The sequence below is a fragment of the Zootoca vivipara genome, chromosome 11 (assembly GCF_965207765.1).
Source record: "Zootoca vivipara chromosome 11, rZooViv2.hap1.1, whole genome shotgun sequence".
Classification (NCBI taxonomy): domain Eukaryota; kingdom Metazoa; phylum Chordata; class Lepidosauria; order Squamata; family Lacertidae; genus Zootoca; species Zootoca vivipara.
In genome coordinates this window covers 36,342,193-36,361,397 of record NC_142594.1, presented here as the reverse complement: position 1 = coordinate 36,361,397, position 19,205 = coordinate 36,342,193, and the positions used below count along the sequence as shown (strand labels likewise).

The 19,205-nt window shown below is 42.0% G+C and overlaps 1 protein-coding gene across 11 annotated transcripts in view; it reads left to right on the top strand.

Moving 5' to 3' along the window:
* The window catches only part of NEBL (nebulette), a 146,203-nt gene extending 132,408 nt beyond the window's left edge, over positions 1-13,795 (top strand). For all 11 annotated transcript variants that reach the window (XM_035130429.3, XM_035130430.3, XM_088654304.1 and 8 more), the window contains 2 exons: positions 5,089-5,204; positions 7,671-13,795. In XM_035130429.3, the coding sequence (XP_034986320.1) occupies positions 5,089-5,204; positions 7,671-7,847 (293 nt within the window). In that variant the 3' untranslated portion in view covers positions 7,848-13,795. The remainder of the gene's footprint in view (positions 1-5,088; positions 5,205-7,670) is intronic.
* Positions 13,796-19,205: the final 5,410 nt, after the last annotated feature.

The window sequence follows — 19,205 nt, the reverse complement described above, 5'->3', positions numbered from 1 at the left end:
TCAAATATGTGACTTTAAGTGGGGAGGTGGGAGAAGGAAGGGGGGGTCAGTCTATTTATTGCCTTTGTCCCAAGTAGAAGCTCATTGGATAGTGTGAGGAGAACATAGAGACCGGGACTGTCTAATGTAGTTTTGGTCAACTGTGTTGGAAACGTGTTCATGGTCTTTGCCATGGGACCGATCTGTGCTGCTATTACACAGCAAGAGGTGCAATGTTTTAGTTGATTTAGGATGCCAGCAAGTATTACAAGCAGTTATGGTGCTCAGCCCTACACCCACCCACCCACGCCATATGTGTTTGCATATGTCTGTCTGTGTGTGTATTCTGTATTGTGTTGGGTGTTTTGTAGGAATACACAGCATCTAACTCACTAAGAGGGGCAAGTACCCAAGTCTTGAATTATTTTATGCTTTCTGCTATTGTGTTCAATTGCAGGGCCCCTGATCATTTAAATTAAAGGTTTGTGCTCCACTGTAAATCACATTCTTACGTTATTAACACACATTATCACAGGGCAGCTGGTGGACTAAGGGCTGATAGTTCAGGCTTCCCCGTGTTTCTTGCATGCTTTTATTAGAATTCTGGTATATGTTGGCAAAGTCCCAGCTCATTCGATCTTCATGCCAGTGTTCTGAACAAAGTTGCCATCCATTTCCGTAAATGAATATACATGGAGAGCTTAATAAGCATGCATGTTGTTGTGCCTGTGCTTTAAAGTGGATTTTGCATTACACTTAAATACGTCTATGAAATATTCATTGCAATCTTCTATTCTTCTTGACTATATTTCCAGGCCATTTAAACTATGCCTTGTCATTTCAAGGAGGTATTTCGTCTTAAAACTGAATAGCTTTAGCGCTCCCATTAGCATCTGACAACTATGTGTTTCTTATTTGGTATTTAATATTTGGGTTTCTGAAATTTGCCAAGTTCAAGCCCATTAGTGGCAAACTATGTATTTTCTATTATGAAACACCATGTTAAAATAAATGTGTTAATCTGAAAAGAAGGTCCTCTCCCATAATGAGTTATCTTGCTTACTACATTTCTGTAAAGTTCTGAATATTTTTCTTCAGTTGTAGTTGACATAAGTTGTGATTCAAATATATATATATTTGAATATGTGTGTGGGTGTATGTGTGTGTGTACACACACACACACACACACACACACGAGAGAGAGAGAGAGAGAGAGATCCAGCCACTATCAAATGTTTTGCAGTTCCAGTGAAATCCCTCTGTTGTAAGGCACAAATACAAAGGAATGCAAAATTATAAAAAGTGCCAAAAACCAACAATGCAATGAAATTAAGGAGAATAAAACCATACTGGGAGAATTTTTCACAGTTAGGGGGGCTACCACAGAATTTTGAATATATATAATAGTACATGTGTTTCCATTAATGTAGCGACTGGATTGTGGTCTTATGGATGGTCCATCTTGTATACGATATTTTATGAGCTACCTATACATCAGCAATAGGGGTTGGGTAGGCAAGACTTCTCAGCTTAATGGAATCTGTGTGCATTTATGTAATAAAGTGGCAAACACTCCCCCATTCAGACACATAAAGGGTTTCTAGTTGGCCTGTTTAGTAGGTTCTAATATTAGAATATTTTATGAATGGTTTTGTAGATCAAAGGACCTCTTTGTTCGAATTGTTACTTTCCAGGCTTTATGATTTTGCAACTATTATACAATTAGATTATATATACTCCATGGTTCATTTCAGTGCATTTCCTGTTGAGATGCGTAGTGAAAAGAAAGAGTAAGTCATAAAAGCAAAGTTAAGATTCCATCAGATTTTCTAGTTGAGTAGATAATTAAAACCAAACCATTTTTTAATCATACTTAATGGAGCAAGGAGCTTTTATGATACAGCAGTCTTTTGTTATTGTTTGCTTATTTAACCATGTGTAAAAACCTAGCAATTTGTAATGGCTTTGTTATTTTTCTGAAAAATGGGGAAGATTTTACTGCGTGGGGAAAGAGCTCGTATAATTTAAAAGGTTTTGCATGGTAAAGCATTCTGTCTTGGAAAGACCAATGATCTTTAAAAATTTCTTTTCTTTTATTTTTTACACAAGGTCTATACCATCGGAATGGGAGTGTCAATAGGACTGCAAGCAGGCGGGATAAAAAGGTCTTGAGCAATAGATAAAATAATATCTATAGGGCAAGGTTAAATAAGGACACCTGCAGTGATGATCCCTCCACCACGAGGGACTCTTCATGAACCAAATCCAGCATTGACTGCCTAACATCAAGGTTAGACGTTATGCAGTCTACTGGGATGTGAAAGGCTCTGCGCATCCTGATGCAACATTGCCACTTTTTGTGCCTAACTTCTCTTTGGAACTGAGTTTAAAGTGGACTGTGAAGAATCATAGAATCATAGAATCATAGAGTTGGAAGAGACCACCAAGGCCATCCAGTCCAACCCCTTGCCAAGCAGGAAACACCATCAAAGCATTCTTGACATATGCCTGTCAAGCCTCTGCTTAAAGACCTCCAAAGACGGAGACCCCACCACACTCCTTGGCAGAAAATTCCACTGCCGAACAGCTCTTACTGTCAGGAAGTTCTTCCTAATGTTTAGGTGGAATCTTTCTTGAAGTTTGAATCCATTGCTCCGTGTCCGCTTCTCTGGAGCAGCAGAAAACAATCTTTCTCCCTCCTCCATATGACATCCTTTCATATATTTGAACATGGCTATAATGGCAATCGACAAGCAGTTCCTTCCTGCTGAGCTGCCTTAGGATGGGGCCAGGTATAGTGCTGCCCGTGGCTTGCACACCCTCGGGTATTAGTACTCTGACCCTGTTACTTGCCCTGGGCAATAGAACATTCAGCTAGCAGCTCTCCATCTCTTTGGGAGCAGGACTGCTTGCTTTCCTGAAAGATCCCTGTGGGCACATGTGTGTAGTGTGTGACCTACTAAGTTTAAGAAAGGTTTCATTAGCTCTAAGCCATGGGTAGGAAAACTAAGGCCCGGGGACCAGATCCAGCCCAATCGTCTTCTAAATCCGGCCCACGGAAGGTCCAGGAATCAGCATGTTTTTACATGAGTAGAATGTGCTCTTTTATTTAAAATACATCTCTGGACTATTTGTGGGGTCTGCCTGGTGTTTTTACATGAGTAGAATGTGTGCTTTTATTTAAAATGCATCTCTGGGTTATTTGTGGGGCATAGGAATTTGTTCATTTCCCCACCCCCCTTCAAAATATAGTCTGGCCCCCCACAAGGTCTGAGGGACAGTGGACCGGCCCCCTGCTGAAAAAGTTTGCTGACCCCTGCTTTAAGCGATCAAAGGCAAAAGGCAGGAGGATGCCTCAAAAATAAACAAACCATGAAAGATCTAGCCAACCAATGAATGCCTATAATTCACAGACATAGGGTTGTCTTGGGTATAGGAACAGCATGTTGGGTCTGTATAGAATTGCAGGTGGGGAGCAAATAAATAATGGCCACTTGTGCAAATGTTCCTTAGAGTGATAGATTGTCCAGTGCAACCAGTAAGTTTAGCTGCATGTGAGCCTGAGTTGCATGTACTGATTTACATGTATACAGGAAACGGAGGTTAGTGTTCATTACTACAGAAATTTCTCGGCTTCCCCACTTGATCACATCTTCCAATCGGTTGCTTGGGTTGTAGATGAAAGAGTATTCGGGAAGACCTGACATCCCTGCTTAAAAGGAAAATGATACTAGAGAAGTGTGTCTTAAAGAGACATATCCTTGGCATGGGATATGCCAGGGATATCTCTCTCCCTGACCGTGTGACTCTAAAAGTCAGGCTAATTTTTGTCCTTCTCCCACCTCGCCCCCCCCCCGCTGCTTTGGGCAACATCTTGCCTGATAAAATGTTCTCCACAACTCAAAATCTTGCTACTATTTCGTGACACTTTGGTTGGTCTCAATAACCCAACAACAGATTTAGGACATTTGTTTCATATGGACCAACATACCGGCCACCTTTGTGTGTGTTTTTACCCAATCAATGTCACTCCACTTTTAGAAGGGCAACCTAGATCCTTCTGCAGGAATGGGGAGGACTGGGTCCACTGGTGCCAAAATGACAGCATCCTCATGTCTCCATAATATCTAATCCAGAGGTAGCCAACGTGGTGCTCTCCAGATGTTGTTGGACACCAACTCCCACCAGCCCCATCCAATATGGCCAATGCTTAGGGATGATGGAAACAGAGTCCAACAACATCTGGAAGTAACTATGTTGACTACCCCTGGTTTAACCTACATCCAAAGAACTTGGGAACAGATATCCTACTCTGGGTCAGAGAATTTGGAGACCTTTTGATGCACTTATGGATCCCTTGATAACAATTGTTTTCCCCCACCTAATATAATAGCAGCTTGTATCTGTGTCCATTGTAGTGTTCTAGGTTAATAAAGTTGCTTGTTTGGTAGAAGGAATGCATGTCTTTCTGTTTTAGCAGAACCCTGGTCCCGAGGTGAATATGAGTTGTTTGCTGCCCACTGCGTTTGTAGTGTAGACAGCACAGAAGTAATTTTCTTTACTGCTGAAGTGAACTCTGTCTGCGAAGAGAGGTGTGAATGCACCTGTTGTGACTCTCTGGGTAGTTGATCAGCAAGATGTAGGAAGGTTGTGAGGCCAGAACCAAATCTACCAACCTTTGATTTTCATGTTGGGGTATGTAGCCATAGATTGTAAACAAGTACTGCTTCATAGAATAAAAAAGTCAAGGGGGTGCAGCTCTTTTGAAGTGGAATTGTAGACAACACAACATTGCTATGTTACATTAACTATAGAATCTTTTCCTTTAACTTTTTATTTTTTGGTTCACTCTTACAGGCTGAGTAAATTACACTTTTTCTTGCATCTGCCAAGTTTGGGGTGTCAGTGTGTGCTTGGGGAGTCCCCCACCAATTTGTAAGTTAGTTTTTCTATCTAAGACAAGCTTTTTCTGCTTACTCCAATTCCTACTGATGAAACCAACTCCTGCAGATGTTGTAAAGGGAGAAGAAAGCACCACTTAACCGAATGAATGACCACAGCATGTTCCCTTGTTGTAGTAATTCATTTATGTTTCTTTTTGCCATGCAGCCCCTGTACTTCCGGGGGCATATCAACAAGGTCAGCCCCAAGGATATGGTTACATGCACCAGACTAGTGTGTCTTCTATGAGATCGATGCATTCACAGCCACATTCAGCTACCTTGGTGAGTATTAAGTTAAATGATTAATCTTTTTCACAGCAGTCTCTCTCCTGCAAACAAAAATATTTCCCCTCTTTCCTCTATAAATAAACCTGTCTTTAAAAACCTTTATCTTGCACTTTTTCACTTGGGGTATAAACATGTTCTCTAGACTTAACCAGAAAGATATGAATGTCTCGTACACCCCGGGTAGTGTGGTTGCTGACCTTGAGCCAGACATCCTGGAGAGTGAAATCAAATGGGCCTTAGAAAGCACTGCTAATACAAAGGCCAGTGGAAGTGATGATATTCCAGCTGAACTATTTAAAACTTTAAAAGATGATGCTGTTAAGGTGCTACACTCAATATGCCAGCAAGTTTGGAAAACTCAGCAGTGGTCAGAGGATTGGAGAAGATCAGTCTACATCGCAATCCCAAAGAAGGGCAGTGCCAAAGAATGCTCCAACTACCACATAATTGCACTTATTTCACACACTAGCAAGGTTATGCTCAAAATTCTATAAGGCAGGCTTAGGCAGTATGTGGACTGAGAACTCCCAGAAGTGCAAGCTGGATTTCGAAGGGGCAGAGGAACCAGAGACCAAATTGCAAACATGCACTGGATTATGGAGACAGCTAGAGAGTTCCAGAAAAACATCTACTTCTGCTTCATTGACTACGCAAAAGCATTTGACTGTGTCGACCACAGCAAACTATGGCAAGCTCTTAAAGAAATGGGTGTGCCTGATCACCTCACCTGTCTCCTGAGAAATCTCTATGTGGGACAAGAAGCTACAGTTAGAACTGGATATGGAACAACTGAAATTGTTCAAAATTGGGAAAGGAGTACGACAAGGCTGTATATTGTCTCCCTGCTTATTTAACTTATATGCAGAATTCATCATGCGAAAGGCTGGACTGGATGAATCCCAAACTGGAATTAAGATTGCCGGAAGAAATATCAACAACCTCAGATATGCAGATGACACAACCTTGATGGCAGAAAGTGAGGAGGAATTAAATAACCTTTTAATGAGGGTGAAAGAGGAGAGCACAAAATATGGTCTGAAGCTCAACATCAAAAAAACCAAGATCATGGCCACTGGTCCCATCACCTCCTGGCAAGTAGAAGGGGAAGATATGGAGGCAGTGAGAGATTTTACTTTCTTGGGCTCCTTGATCACTGCAGATGGTGACAGCAGTCATGAAATTAAAAGACACCTGGTTCTTGGGAGAAAAGCAATGACAAACCTAGACAGCATCTTAAAAAGCAGAGACATCACCTTGCTGACAAAGGTCTGAATAGTTAAAGCTATGGTTTTCCCAGTAGTGATGTATGGAAGTGAGAGCTGGACCATAAAAAAGGCTGATCACTGAAGAATTGATGCTTTTGAATTATGGTGCTGGAGGAGACTCTTCAGAGTCCCATGGACTGCAAGAACACCAAACTTATCCATTCTGAAGGAAATCAGCCCTGAATGCTCAATGGAAGGGCAGATCCTGAAGCTGAGGCTCCAATATTTTGGCCACATGAGAAGAGAAGACTCCCTGGAAAAGACCCTGATGTTGGGAAAGATTGAGGGCACTAGGAGAAGGGGACGACAGAGGACGAGATGGTTGGACAGTGTTCTCGAAGCTACGAACATGAGTCTGACCAAACTGTGGGAGGCAGTGGAAGACAGGAGTGCCTGGCATGCTCTGGTCCATGGGGTCATGAAGAGTCGGACACGACTAAACGACAAAACGACAAACTGGACTTAACCTGAGCAATGAATAATTTACTTTAATTTTTTTTTGTAAGGGACCTGTTTAAGACCTTAAAGGAGTATAAATCTCAATTAGATATTGCAATCTACGCAGTAGCTAAATTACTACATTGTATTTGAATTATGGTGGAGATTTCCCCTGACAGCTGCCTTCTGTAATTACATGTATAACTTTGAGCTTTGTTTCTCAATTACACCCAGATCATAATAAGCTTCTTAAAAGTTTTAGAAGTTTTTCACAGTGTGGTTCCTGTGCTTGTCTGGAGCTGATAGGAGTCATATTCCTAAACTTCTGGAGGGCATCAGGTTGGCAAAGGCTGTTCCAGAATCATAAGATACAGTAAAAAATCACATTCCCACACCTTCTGATATTTGAATTTGCCTGATGTACAGAGTATTGTGACATGTAATTGGTATAGTATATTGTGTGCTTTTTAGGTGCCAGTTCATACCAATGGTATTCTCCCCAAATATGGATATCTTCGCTTATTTTATGACGACCAGGCAAGTGACAATGCATATTTCAAAAGTGTTTCTAACATTCAGGGCTGCGTACTCAAGACTATCCCTAGTTCCATGAAGAATAATTTCTTTGCAATTTGAAAGTCTGCTCATCTATACAACCCGCAGTGCTGGTGACATATAATGTAGGATTGTAGAGACTGGTTTGTTGGAAAGTCTGTGAATTGTGTTTAATGGGCTCCCCTCTTCTTTCTTTTCACAGAGAACATATAGAGCAATGTATGACTATAGTGCCCAAGATGAAGATGAAGTTTCATTCAGGGATGGTGACTACATCATCAACGTGCAACCAATTGACGATGGTTGGATGTATGGTACCGTTCAGAGAACTGGGAAAACTGGAATGCTTCCAGCAAATTACATTGAGTTTGTTAATTAATACTCACCGTTAGTACTTCTGAGCTCTATTTTGATTTACTTAAGCTTTACAAACGTACTTTAAAGACCACATCTACATTAATTCCATGTTAATGTAACAATCAGTGCTCCTTTCTGGAAGTCAACACAAAATTCCTCTAACAAGTCCAAGAAGCACTGAGTTTCCAAAGTGTGCTACTTAAACGGATATAGAAAAACAAACTTGTTGGTGGAAACCTGGTGCTTGTAATCATGTAAAGGTTTCTATTAATTAGCTCCCAAATAGGTTTTTGCCTTTACAGTAGGCTGCATTTCCCACTTAATTTTTAATCAGCAGCTGGTATTTTTTTTGTGTGACTTTGGAATTGTAAGAGGTTATACCTTGGTGTTAAGGTTCGAGTAATTAAAAATCCAAGTTAACAGAACAAATCTTTTGTTGTTGTGATAAATGACATGCTCAGAAGTTGCTTACAACTGCCTGGCAGCCTTAAAGAAAACGTATCTTGTACTTAATGCCGGAAACTTCCTGACACACAGCTGTCCAGTCTACTGTATTCTTCCCTGAAGCTTTCATTTTCTCTCATCCATAGTCCCAATTTATGTTGGTCCTCCCAAACTACCAGTTGTGAATGATCTCCAAGTCATGACAATAGCTGTGCCTTTTTACACAGTTAGAAACAATTTTAGAGTGCACTTTCTATTTTGTTAATTCCAACCTTTTCTATTCCCCCCTGTATTAACACTGTTTGTATAGAAATTACTGTCTTCAAAGCACTGTCTTCAAAACACATATATCTATTTTTTGTTGTTGCTGTAAGGGCCTGTCCTGAGAACTTTGCAATGACATATAATTGTACCCTTTACGTGTAGTGGTTCAGTGCAGGGGTGGCAAATATGTAGCCTTCCAGATGTTTTGGCCAGGGATGAAGGGAACTGGAGTCCAGCCACATCTGGACAGCCACAGGTTTTCCATCTCTGGTAAAATGGATTGGTGGTAGGGGTTACTTCATGAATTGGGGCTTGGATTTGGGACCTGACTGGCAAAGAATGTGATTTTTTCCCAGAGGCTTAGTTCAAGAAAAGATTATTAGATATTTAGTAAATTTCTAGCTTTGTGGATATAACTCAAGGATTTACTCGCATCCAGCTTAGAAACTTTGTCTTCCCACAAGGTAAAAAATTACAAAACCATTATTTCCCAACATTTACTTTTAAAAAAATGATATCAGTTGCACTGCTCTCTTACTTTATCACTTCTAATTAATATTCATTGGATCACAAAACACTTGTTAGATGTTCCTAAACTTTTTAGGAGCTGGTGAGAGCTGGTGCGGTGTAGTGGATTAGAGGCCGAGCTTTGAAACAGGAAGGCCCCAATTCAAATCTCTCTTCTCCCACAAGCTCACCAGCTGGCTTTACATAAGTCACTCTTACTCAATCTCAGTTCCTTATCTGCAAATGGGGAGACCAATACTGAAGGGCTGTTGTAAGGATTACAAGATAATACCGGTGAATAACTTTTTAGTATTATAGGGTTGGGTCCAAAGGTTTCCTTCCTTTGATGGAAGATGCATTCTGTCAGTTGAAGGACATGTTTGGATCAAGCCAATGATGATTAACACAAGGTTCTCCTCTGTCAAAATAAATGAAAGAGCAAAAGGGAAATACAATGAGTTTAGTTGTCAGAATTCATCCCCTGAACCAGTGCATTTCTTCAAGCCAAGCAAATAGTGCATGGAAACAAATTTGCTGAGACATATTCCTAATTGTTTATGCAAAAACAAAAAACAAAAATCAGTATCAATATAAGTTACTTCCATTCTGGATTTATAGTATCCAACATATTATGAAAAGGGGAGATATGGGAAGAATATATTTTTCTACCTACTCAAAGTATGGATATTTATGACTATTTATCTCTTATTTTTCCTCCATACAAATAAAATCAGGACTGGTGTGGGTGTATGTGTGTTTAAAAAAGATCCAGGTCAGAGAGGGAAATGTAAACCCCAAAGTAAGATTTTTTAAAAAGTAGATTGTTACTTACATAGATTGGTGTCTAAGGGCTACAATGTATTTTGCTAATGGTATGAATTACTGAAGTTGACCTTTGAAGGTATGCTGGGTCCATTGTATTGTGCATAATTTTTTTTATTGTCTAAAGGAAGTATATTTAAACTGCTTTTAGAGAGTTTTGTTCTCAGATGTCAGAAGACAATGTATCTAGCATAACATCTTGAACATAGCAAGTAACTCATAAGTACAGAAGTTAAAGAATAGAAAGCTCTTCATTTCTATTTTTCTGTTTTACCCAAGAGAAGGAAAATAAACCTTTTCCCCCCCATCAGACCAGCTGTTTTGTCTCCTGGCCATTTTTCTGTGAGAGTTGTAGCCATAGAATGGCCTCAGTTTGACCTGGTCAGTTCAGGCCATTTAACTTTCATTGGGCCAGAGCATGGAGTTCAAATTGGTGTTAATAAAAGACTGTCATGCCTGATTCAAGTGTTCACAAGATGAGATGGACCAGTCTACTCATGAGACCATGCCAATTTAGTTTATATGTGGCGAGTTTTGAAGGAATATGTGGGGAGTTTTGCCCTGGAAACCACGACATCAGAACTTGTAGGGAAAGAAAGATGCAAATTATTTCTGCATGGGTCTGTGTTAACATCTCATTTTGGACCTTAAGCAGAGGGCAGTGGGCCAATGAGCAACAGGATCAAACTCAATGTACTCTTTTTTTTTTTGTAAACTAGCCTGGGACTGTAGGGTGGAGGGAGCTCACAGTGTTCCCAAGGACTGCTTAGGCTGCTTGCAATTGTTGCTACATACACAAGAAAAAAAATTGTGTGTTAATTGTGTTAACATAATGGTGAGCTGTTTTAGAGCTCTACAGTGTTTCAAAAGTACTTTGTGAAGTAGGATGGGGCAGCTGTTCAGAAAAAAAGAGTCTAAACCATATTGGGATGTAAAGTACTCTGTGGACTGTCACCATCATCTTCAGAAGTATGGAGTTCTAAGAACAACACCATTTTCTTTGCACCTCAAGTAATGAAATGGTGATGTCAGTTTTCAGGATTGTTGTGATAAAATAGGGTTAAGGAAATGAATCCGGTGTCCTCTGTCCTCCAGCACAAGAGCTGGAGTAGGGGTGTAGGGGTGAAAATAATGGTTGTGCAACATGAAATACAGCACAAGAGTTGCACTAGTGGAAGCTTGTTGTGCAACAGGAAGTATTGGGGCGACAGGAATCTCTCACAAACTCTTGCACAAGCCATTCCACTAGTGAAATTGCTAACAGCGCCGTCTTAAGCACGCCTGTCGCCATGGTGCGCTGGATCTCTCCGGCGCCCTTCCGCCCCGTTTCCCAACGCGGTGGGCGGGTGGGTGCGGCGGTGCCGCGCGGCGGGCGGGCGGGCAGACACAGCGCGATCTCTCCGGCGCCCTCCCGCCCCGTTTCCCAGCGCGGTGGGCAGGTGGGCGCCGTGCGCAGCGGACCAGTGGACCGGCGGACCGGCGGGCCAGCGGGTGGGCGCAGCTTGCGGCGCCCTCCTGGCGGGCCGGCGCCATGGTGCCCTGCGCCACCGGGGGTCTATGATGAGCCGGCCCTGATTGCTAACGGACTTTAGCGCAGCGCTACGTTGAAGTCCTCCTATAGAATAAAAATGGGATTGAATGGAAGAAATAATTATTGGATCCAAACTGTTCAGAGAGAAGGAAATAATGCATGTGAGATACAGAATTGTTAGGAGAAAGAAGTTTGGTCATCATAGGTGCCAGTTCCCTGGGGCCCTGGGTGCCCAAGCACGCACAAAATTCCCCATGAAGGGGCCGGGCACCCACAGTTTTCGGCGCCAGGGCCATGCACACTGCATGGTACCCATGGTCCCAGACACCCACGGTGGCAGGGCCAAGCTGGCACTCCTGTTGGTCATGGAGATCTGACACTATTGGCCCTCTTTCTGTATAGGAGAAATGTAGGAGAAAGCATGAAACTAATAGTAGATGAATAATAGCTGAAACCCAATCAGTAGCATAGAACTATTCCAACTAGCAGTGTTTTCTGCTAACAAATGCAGACTTCTGAATTAAAATTGTGAAGCACTTAACAATGCCTTGCCAATTCTTCTCTAGGCTGAGATTCAGACGTAGGAGTTAGACAAGGAGATGAAACCGATGCATGTAGTCAGAGCTTCATATGCTACTTTTGGCTCAAGAATCTACTTTTTAGTGTAAAATACTGCTTGGAAAAATGAACTGTTCATTATGGAGCACATGGTTTTTATGAAGGGTCCAGGTTCTATACTTTGCAACTGCGATTAAAAGAATTCCAGGTATGAAAGATGTGCCTGAGAATTTGAAGAGCTGCTTCCAATTAAAGCATTGTTTTAGATGTGTCAAATATCTTTCTTGGTGTCAGGCAGCTTCATATTCTGCAATATGCTTCCCCCTATCCCAAATGACAGTAAGTCCAGAAGCAGGGATGGGAAACCAGTCACCCTCCAGATGTTGCTAGACTCCAACTCCCATCACCCCTGCCCATTGGCCAACAACATCTGCAGGGCCACAAATTCTTCACTTCTAGCTTACAGAGGTATGCTTTTTTTCCCAATGAGGGAGCATGCATCAGATGTTGGAAGGAATCAGATTCTATTGCAGACTGCACAATTACAAATTCTGCACCAGATTCCCAGATAAAAAACTGTTGCAGCTCAGTTTTAGCTAACTGTAGCTAAAATCCCTCAGGTTTTCTGCCTCTGTTTGCCTACAACTCTTTCCAAATTCAAACTTGTTTCAAGCTGTCTCTCTGCTCCCCAAATTTTGGTTCAAACACCATAAAACGAGCCTGACCAGGTTGCTTGTTTCAGGGCCAGTTGCTAGAACAATGAGAGCAAGCACCATTACTTTTTCTCTTGTAAACCTTAAGTGAATACTGTGCCAGTTTTGAGGTTTGATTACCAGACCTGCTCTAGGTTCCTATCTCTGGCCAGAGAGTTCTAATCTGAGACCCAGCCCAGTTGCTAGAGTTTCTGATTTCAAGACCTGGCAATCACAGCCAGATGATTAGGGTCACTGAGGAATGCCGGGGCTTTTTGTTCAGTCTCTGATTGTTCTTCCAGCAAAAACATAACAATTCATAATAGCCAAACTCATGAAATCATCTTTATATGAAAAAGAGCAAGCAGAACTTTAGCTCTGTATATGGGTCTTTCGGAAGCACGAATGTCCCTCCAAGCACCTCAAACTTTGAACCCCCCTGGGATAAATATTTGGAGCTCTATTTTCTTCTGAAATTGCCTGTACTACTTACAGGATGTTCAAACGAATTTCATATGCTTTTTTTTCATCCAATATATAGAAATTGCATATTGTATTTATGATGTAATCAAGTTGCAACAGAAACATTTTATTTAGAGAGATCAGAAATTATCTGCTGTATCATTACAAATCTGTATTACAAAGTACATGTCTCTAAACCACTGGAAATCAGTTTTTTTTCTGACTGTATTTGGGTAGCATGATGTGGAACTCATCTACTTTTTGCAATTTATAAAAAAACACAAATAACAAAACTGCTTAGTTTGTATGTTTGCTTAAAAATGCATATACTGAGTTAATTTGCAAAATTGTACTTTTATTTGGGAGTATGAAATTATTAAGGAAACTTTGTAGTTCAACAGGGGAGGGGAGTAATTTTAAGAGATCATATGATGCGTTGGCATAATTTGGCTTTTGTTATGTGAAAGGATAACACCAGCTATTAAAATATATTTTATTAGAAATGCTTTAAATCCTGTTTCCGCCCCTGTACACTGTGAATCTCAATGCTTCAGTGGACTAGAGCAACATTCTTCTGCCTGAACTACTAACCTATGCAACCTAGTTCACATTTTGGTTGATGTCAAGTAGTTGTAACATTTACATATTCTGCATAACATACAATGGCACTGAAATAAAATATTAAAGCTGCTACTATGTATGCATGGATATTAATTAGAAACTTTTCAAAGCCACAACAGTCCACAACAAAGATATTTCCTTTGCAGGAGTGAAATATGTGTCACTTTGACAGGCAGTTTCAGGGTGCCCATGCTAGAATATGGTAAGTGAAGGTCTACTCTAGCCCTGGGATGCAGGTGGCGCTGTGGTCTAAACCAGGGGTGGCCAACTCCCAAGAGACTGCGATCTACTCACAGAGCTAAAAACTGGCAGTGATCTACCCCCTTTTTAGGGGTTCAGCTCAAAGTTGTTGAACTTTTTTAGGGGTGGGGAAGCCACAGTTTTTAGGGGTGCAGGGCAAAAATGATGAGCTTCTTTTAGGAGAGCCAAACTTGTTGAGCTTCTTTGGGGGGAGCCAGTGATCTACCACAGAAGTCCAGTGATCTACTGGTAGATCATGATCTACCTGTTGGACGTGCCTGGAAACCACTGAGCCTCTTGGGCTTGCTGATCAGAAGGTTGGCAATTCGAATCCCAGCGACAGGGTGAACTCCCGTTGCTCTGTCCCAGCTTCTGCCAACCTAGCAGTTTGAAAACACGCCAGTGCAAGTAGATAAATAGATACCGCTGCTGCGGGAAGGTAAGCAGAATTTCCATGCGCTCTGGTTTCCATCACGGTGTTCCATTGTGCCAGAAGCAGTTTAGTCATGCTGGCCACATGACCTGGAAAGTTGTCTGTGGAGAAATGCCAGCTTCCTCAGCCTGAAAGCGAGTTGAGCACTGCAACCCCATAGTCGCCTTTGACTGGACTTTATCATCCGGGGTCCTTTACCTTTACCTTTACTCTAGCCCTATCTTTTGATTGTAGCTGTGGCAGCAGGATCAGAGATTTATTTTTATTTATGTATTAAATTTATATACCGCCCTTCATCAAAAGATCACAGAGTGGTAGTTCACAAGATAAAAACACAAATAAAATCTTAAAACAGAAACAATAAAACAACCCCCCCCCAAACACATTTAAAAGGCTGTAGAATATTAATCAGCCAAAGGCCTGGTTGAAGTGGAACGATTTTGCCTGGCGCCTAAGCATATATAAGGAAGGCGGTTGGACTAACCTCCCTGGGGAGAGCATTCCACAAATGGGGAGCCACTGCAGAAAAGGCCCGTTCTCATGTTGCCTCAGAGGATGAATGCTGAGTCCAGGGTGGTTTATGTGGCGAGAGGTGGCAATGCACATACAGCGCATATACAGGGTTATTTTCCATTTCAATGTACAATTAAACAACTATACTTTACATTTAAGACATTTAAAACATAATTCACATGCTCTCTGGGTCACTTTGCTTTGAAGGTGTGTTTCCTGCAGCTATCACATCTGCTAGATCAGCCTTCACTAATATGGCGCCCTCCTTATGCTTTGAACTACAGCTGCAATCAACACTGCAGGAGAGGAGATGTCATTCAGGTATTTGGGGCATAAGTCATTTAGGGCCCTAAGCATAATGTGTGCTCCTTGAATGTTATTTACTTTGTTAAATTTATATACCACTTGATTTGTGGAACCCCTCCAGAAACCCTTGCAAAAGAATAAAACAATAAAATTATCAGTAAAGCAGTTGAATGGCATATATGACAATAAAAACCATCGAATAATCAAATGACAGAAAGGAGCTGACCTTTCACTTCTATCCAAAAAGGGGTGAAGCTCACGAACTAACAAGAACTAACATAAATGGTACTGCTAGCCATTTCAGCTACCTGAGGCTCCAATGACAATGTTGGATCCAGGATCTGCAAGCTGTGGACTTGCTCCTTCCAGGAAATTACAACCTCACCCAGAGCCACCCTTCTCTGGACTTCAGAATCATTGCTGTCAAGTTCTCCCTTGAGGGAAATTCCCTTATGCTGAATAGGCTTCCTCGCGAGAAAAGGGAAAACTTGACAGCTATGTTCAGAACTCAGAACATGAAATACCTCTGTCTTTTTAGGATTCAGCTTCAGTTTCTGGGCCCATATCCAGCTTACCACCACCTCCAAGCAACATTCTAGCACAGGCACCCGCAAACTTTGGCCTTCCAGATGTTTTGGACTACAATTCCCACTGGTCCTGTTAGCTAGGGATCATGGGAGTTGTAGGCCAAAACATCTGGAGGGCCGCAGTTTGGGGATGCCTGGTCTAGCACCTCAGCCTCCTCCTCCTGACTCAGAAGGAATAGAGAGAGAGAGAGAGAGAGAGCTGGGCATCATCCACATATTGGTGACGTCAAAAATTCCCAGGAAACACCTTGATTTTTCATGCAGCTGTATAGTTACCAGTGTTTCAGAATATAATTTTTGGTATTGGATGATGCAGAAATACCGTATATCCCTCCTGCTGCCCTGATCTCCCCATGGTGAAATTGTGGAGTATGATCTCTAAAACAAGCTCCACCAGGGTGAATTTATCCTGGACATTGCTGTGCTTTTGCATAGCTCCTCTTTGTTTCAGTACAGTTTGTTCAGGAGGAGCTGCCAACAGCTAAGGAGCCAAAGTAATAGCTGCAAGTGCATTGTAATGTTATCCCTTTTCACGACCTTTTTCAAAGCATTAGGGCACAAGTCCGCCCCCCCCCAGTCAAACCCTCTGATCTGCCTGTGTTGATCATGGTCAGGATCTGCATACTGAGAGTACAACATGATACTCAGGAGAATGAGTGCCTGGCATCTTGCCGGAGAAGGTTGCAAAATCCTTTGTAGACTATTATTTAAATAAAGAGAAATAGTCCAAGATGGCTGCTGGAGCTGAAACAATAGGGTTCCTACCTTTTTCACTCAGCTGCAACTATTTATACATGTCTTTTGAGCTAACATAGCGTGCCTCTTTCAGAACCAGTATTTTTGTTCCAGTTCATGTGTAAGTACACAGCAGAAAGAGGGGAGTGTTCAATGTATTCAAACATTTTGTTTTAAAAGCCCAAATTTGAATGCTAATCTTGTTCATGACTCTTAATGGCAAAGGATTCAGAATTAATTCCAGAGGGAGCTGAAATGTCAATTGCAGGAGAAGAAGGGGAAAAAAAAACCCTGATGGTTTAAATTCAGTCTGGCTTTTTAATATGAGAGACACACAGACAAAGAAGAAAATTAAAGAAAAGTGCTTGTATTATCTGGCTTCTACGAGACATTCTTTTCCAAAACAAAGGATGCTGAAGACTGCTCCAAAAGGCAAAGGAAAGCAGAGGCTAAATGGACCCCATCCAAATAAAATGGAACATATTATCAGGGAGCAAAGTGGACCTCTCTAGTTTCTGCATGATAAAGCCAAAATAAGGAGGATTTGGAAGCACTGCCATAAGTGTATGTTTTAGAATTTCAGGTTGAATGATCTTGTAACCAATTGCATGCACACATAACACATGCATGCGTCCCTTGATACAAAAATCTGTGATTATTTTTTCCTGTGGCACGATAGATATAACCCACGAAAACCAGCTTGACACACATTGATTTTCTTTAGCTGCAAGTTAACGACTTAATCAGATTTTGTTTTCAACTGGAATGATTTGTTTCCCCTCAGGTTCTACATTGTTGTCTTGCTCTAATCGTCTACTTGTGTGACCCACCCACCGCTCTTAGTTGTCAGTGCACAAGTCACAAAAATATAGCACTCGGCCTCTTCAGAGATGGGGAGGGTGATCAGCTACCCACCTACTTTATTCACATTCCTTAGAGCAGTTGTACGGTATCTTCCAAGGACAGACCGAAAAGGTATGGCCCAGGATCCCTCAAAAGAGTTTCAGAAATATTGGTGGAGGCTTCTGGTGGTGTTTGCAGTGATAATGATTGTGAGATGGTCATTTGGCAATGAACTTAGTCTTCCCCACTTCTCTAACCCAACCCATGGCTCAGCTCAGATTCTCGTCTTCACTCTGTGATGAAAAAGGGCAACCACCACCAGAATTTGGCAAACAAGCCTTGGGGCTAAACTAGACATGATAGGGTTAGATCTCTCTTTTGTTAAAAGCAGCAGTGGGGGGGGCGGGATCTTAATTTGGTCATTGTGCTGACACAGGCGAGTTTAACTCCCCATATGCTTTTTGATGACTTTAATGTTACGAACCTGCTATTGACCACAACAAAGAGGTAAAACAGGTACCCATATTGCACCTGGATTTTCTCTTTACTCCATCCAACCAAGCTAATAAATTGAGGGTTTGGCTTTGGGGGGGGGGAAGGGTTCAAACTATGATGCAGCCTCATCCAGTCACCCACCCCCGCAACCACTTAAAAACAAAGGAGTTGTGAATCTCCTATCCTGTTTGACCATAGGGCAGCCAGTACTGTTTCATGCATCATCCCATCCAAAAGTTCCTTTTGTCATTCACTGATATTTTCAGAACAGACTTGCACGTATATCATAAGCCACACCTTCAGTTTCTTTGGAAACTGAAGTGCCTAATGCATTGAGGTGCAATGAGTGTGCCCTGTAGGGAGCCCTTTTGGCTCCTTGGGCCAGATCCTTATCAGGATCAGCTCTGTGGGCCATATTTGGCAGGTGGGTAGTGCTGCCTACTTGCCAATCATCTGGTATCATAATGAGATCAGGTGCAAGGTGCTTTGAAGTCCCGAAGTCTCCTGCTAAAACGAATGAGGAAAGGCTTCACATTTGAACCCCCTGCTGGAATGACTCTTCCTTCCCCTTCATTTTAGCAAGGGTTTCTAGCCAAACCCCATCATGAATAAGATGTTGTTTTGTGTGGATGGTCTGTTAGGCCTATGGACCTGGATTCAGGTAAGGATCTTTAGCCTAAGAACAGAGGTTCTCAAACTGTGGTGTACAAACTGTGGCCCACAGGCTTCATTCAGGTGGTTCACAGACTGCAGAACAGACAATAAAATCCAGGGGCGTAGGAAGGGAGGGGCGATGGGGACGTTCCGCCCCAGGCAGCGCGATCCCGAGGGTGCCATGGCGGCTGCCCCCCCGCCCCCAGAATGCGCGCCAGCCCTGCCCCCGCCCCCAGTGCTGGAGCATGAAGCTCCACCAGTGATAATATCATCCCCTCCAATGTCCCCCTGATGAAAAGAGGGACATTATATTCTACATCAGTACTCTAAATATCTAGATTCTGACATTCATTAATTTCTTGGATTTGGGGTATGTGCGTGTCTCCCTGCTCCCACATTCATAACAATTATTTGGCTGATGATTCTTAAGTAATTTGAAATGATCAAGGACCGCCAACTTTGTTTAACAGCTGAACTGAGGGTGGGAGGGACAAAAATAGGAAGCATCATACACCACAATGTGTTTGAATGTTTCTTTATGTTTTAGATTTCCTTCTTTCTAATACACATTACTAAGAAATTTTCAGAGACTGCATTGCACTTTTGCAACACAGTACAACAAAGTATAAAAGGGACCCAGGTGGCGCTGTGGTTAAACCACTGAGCCTAGGGT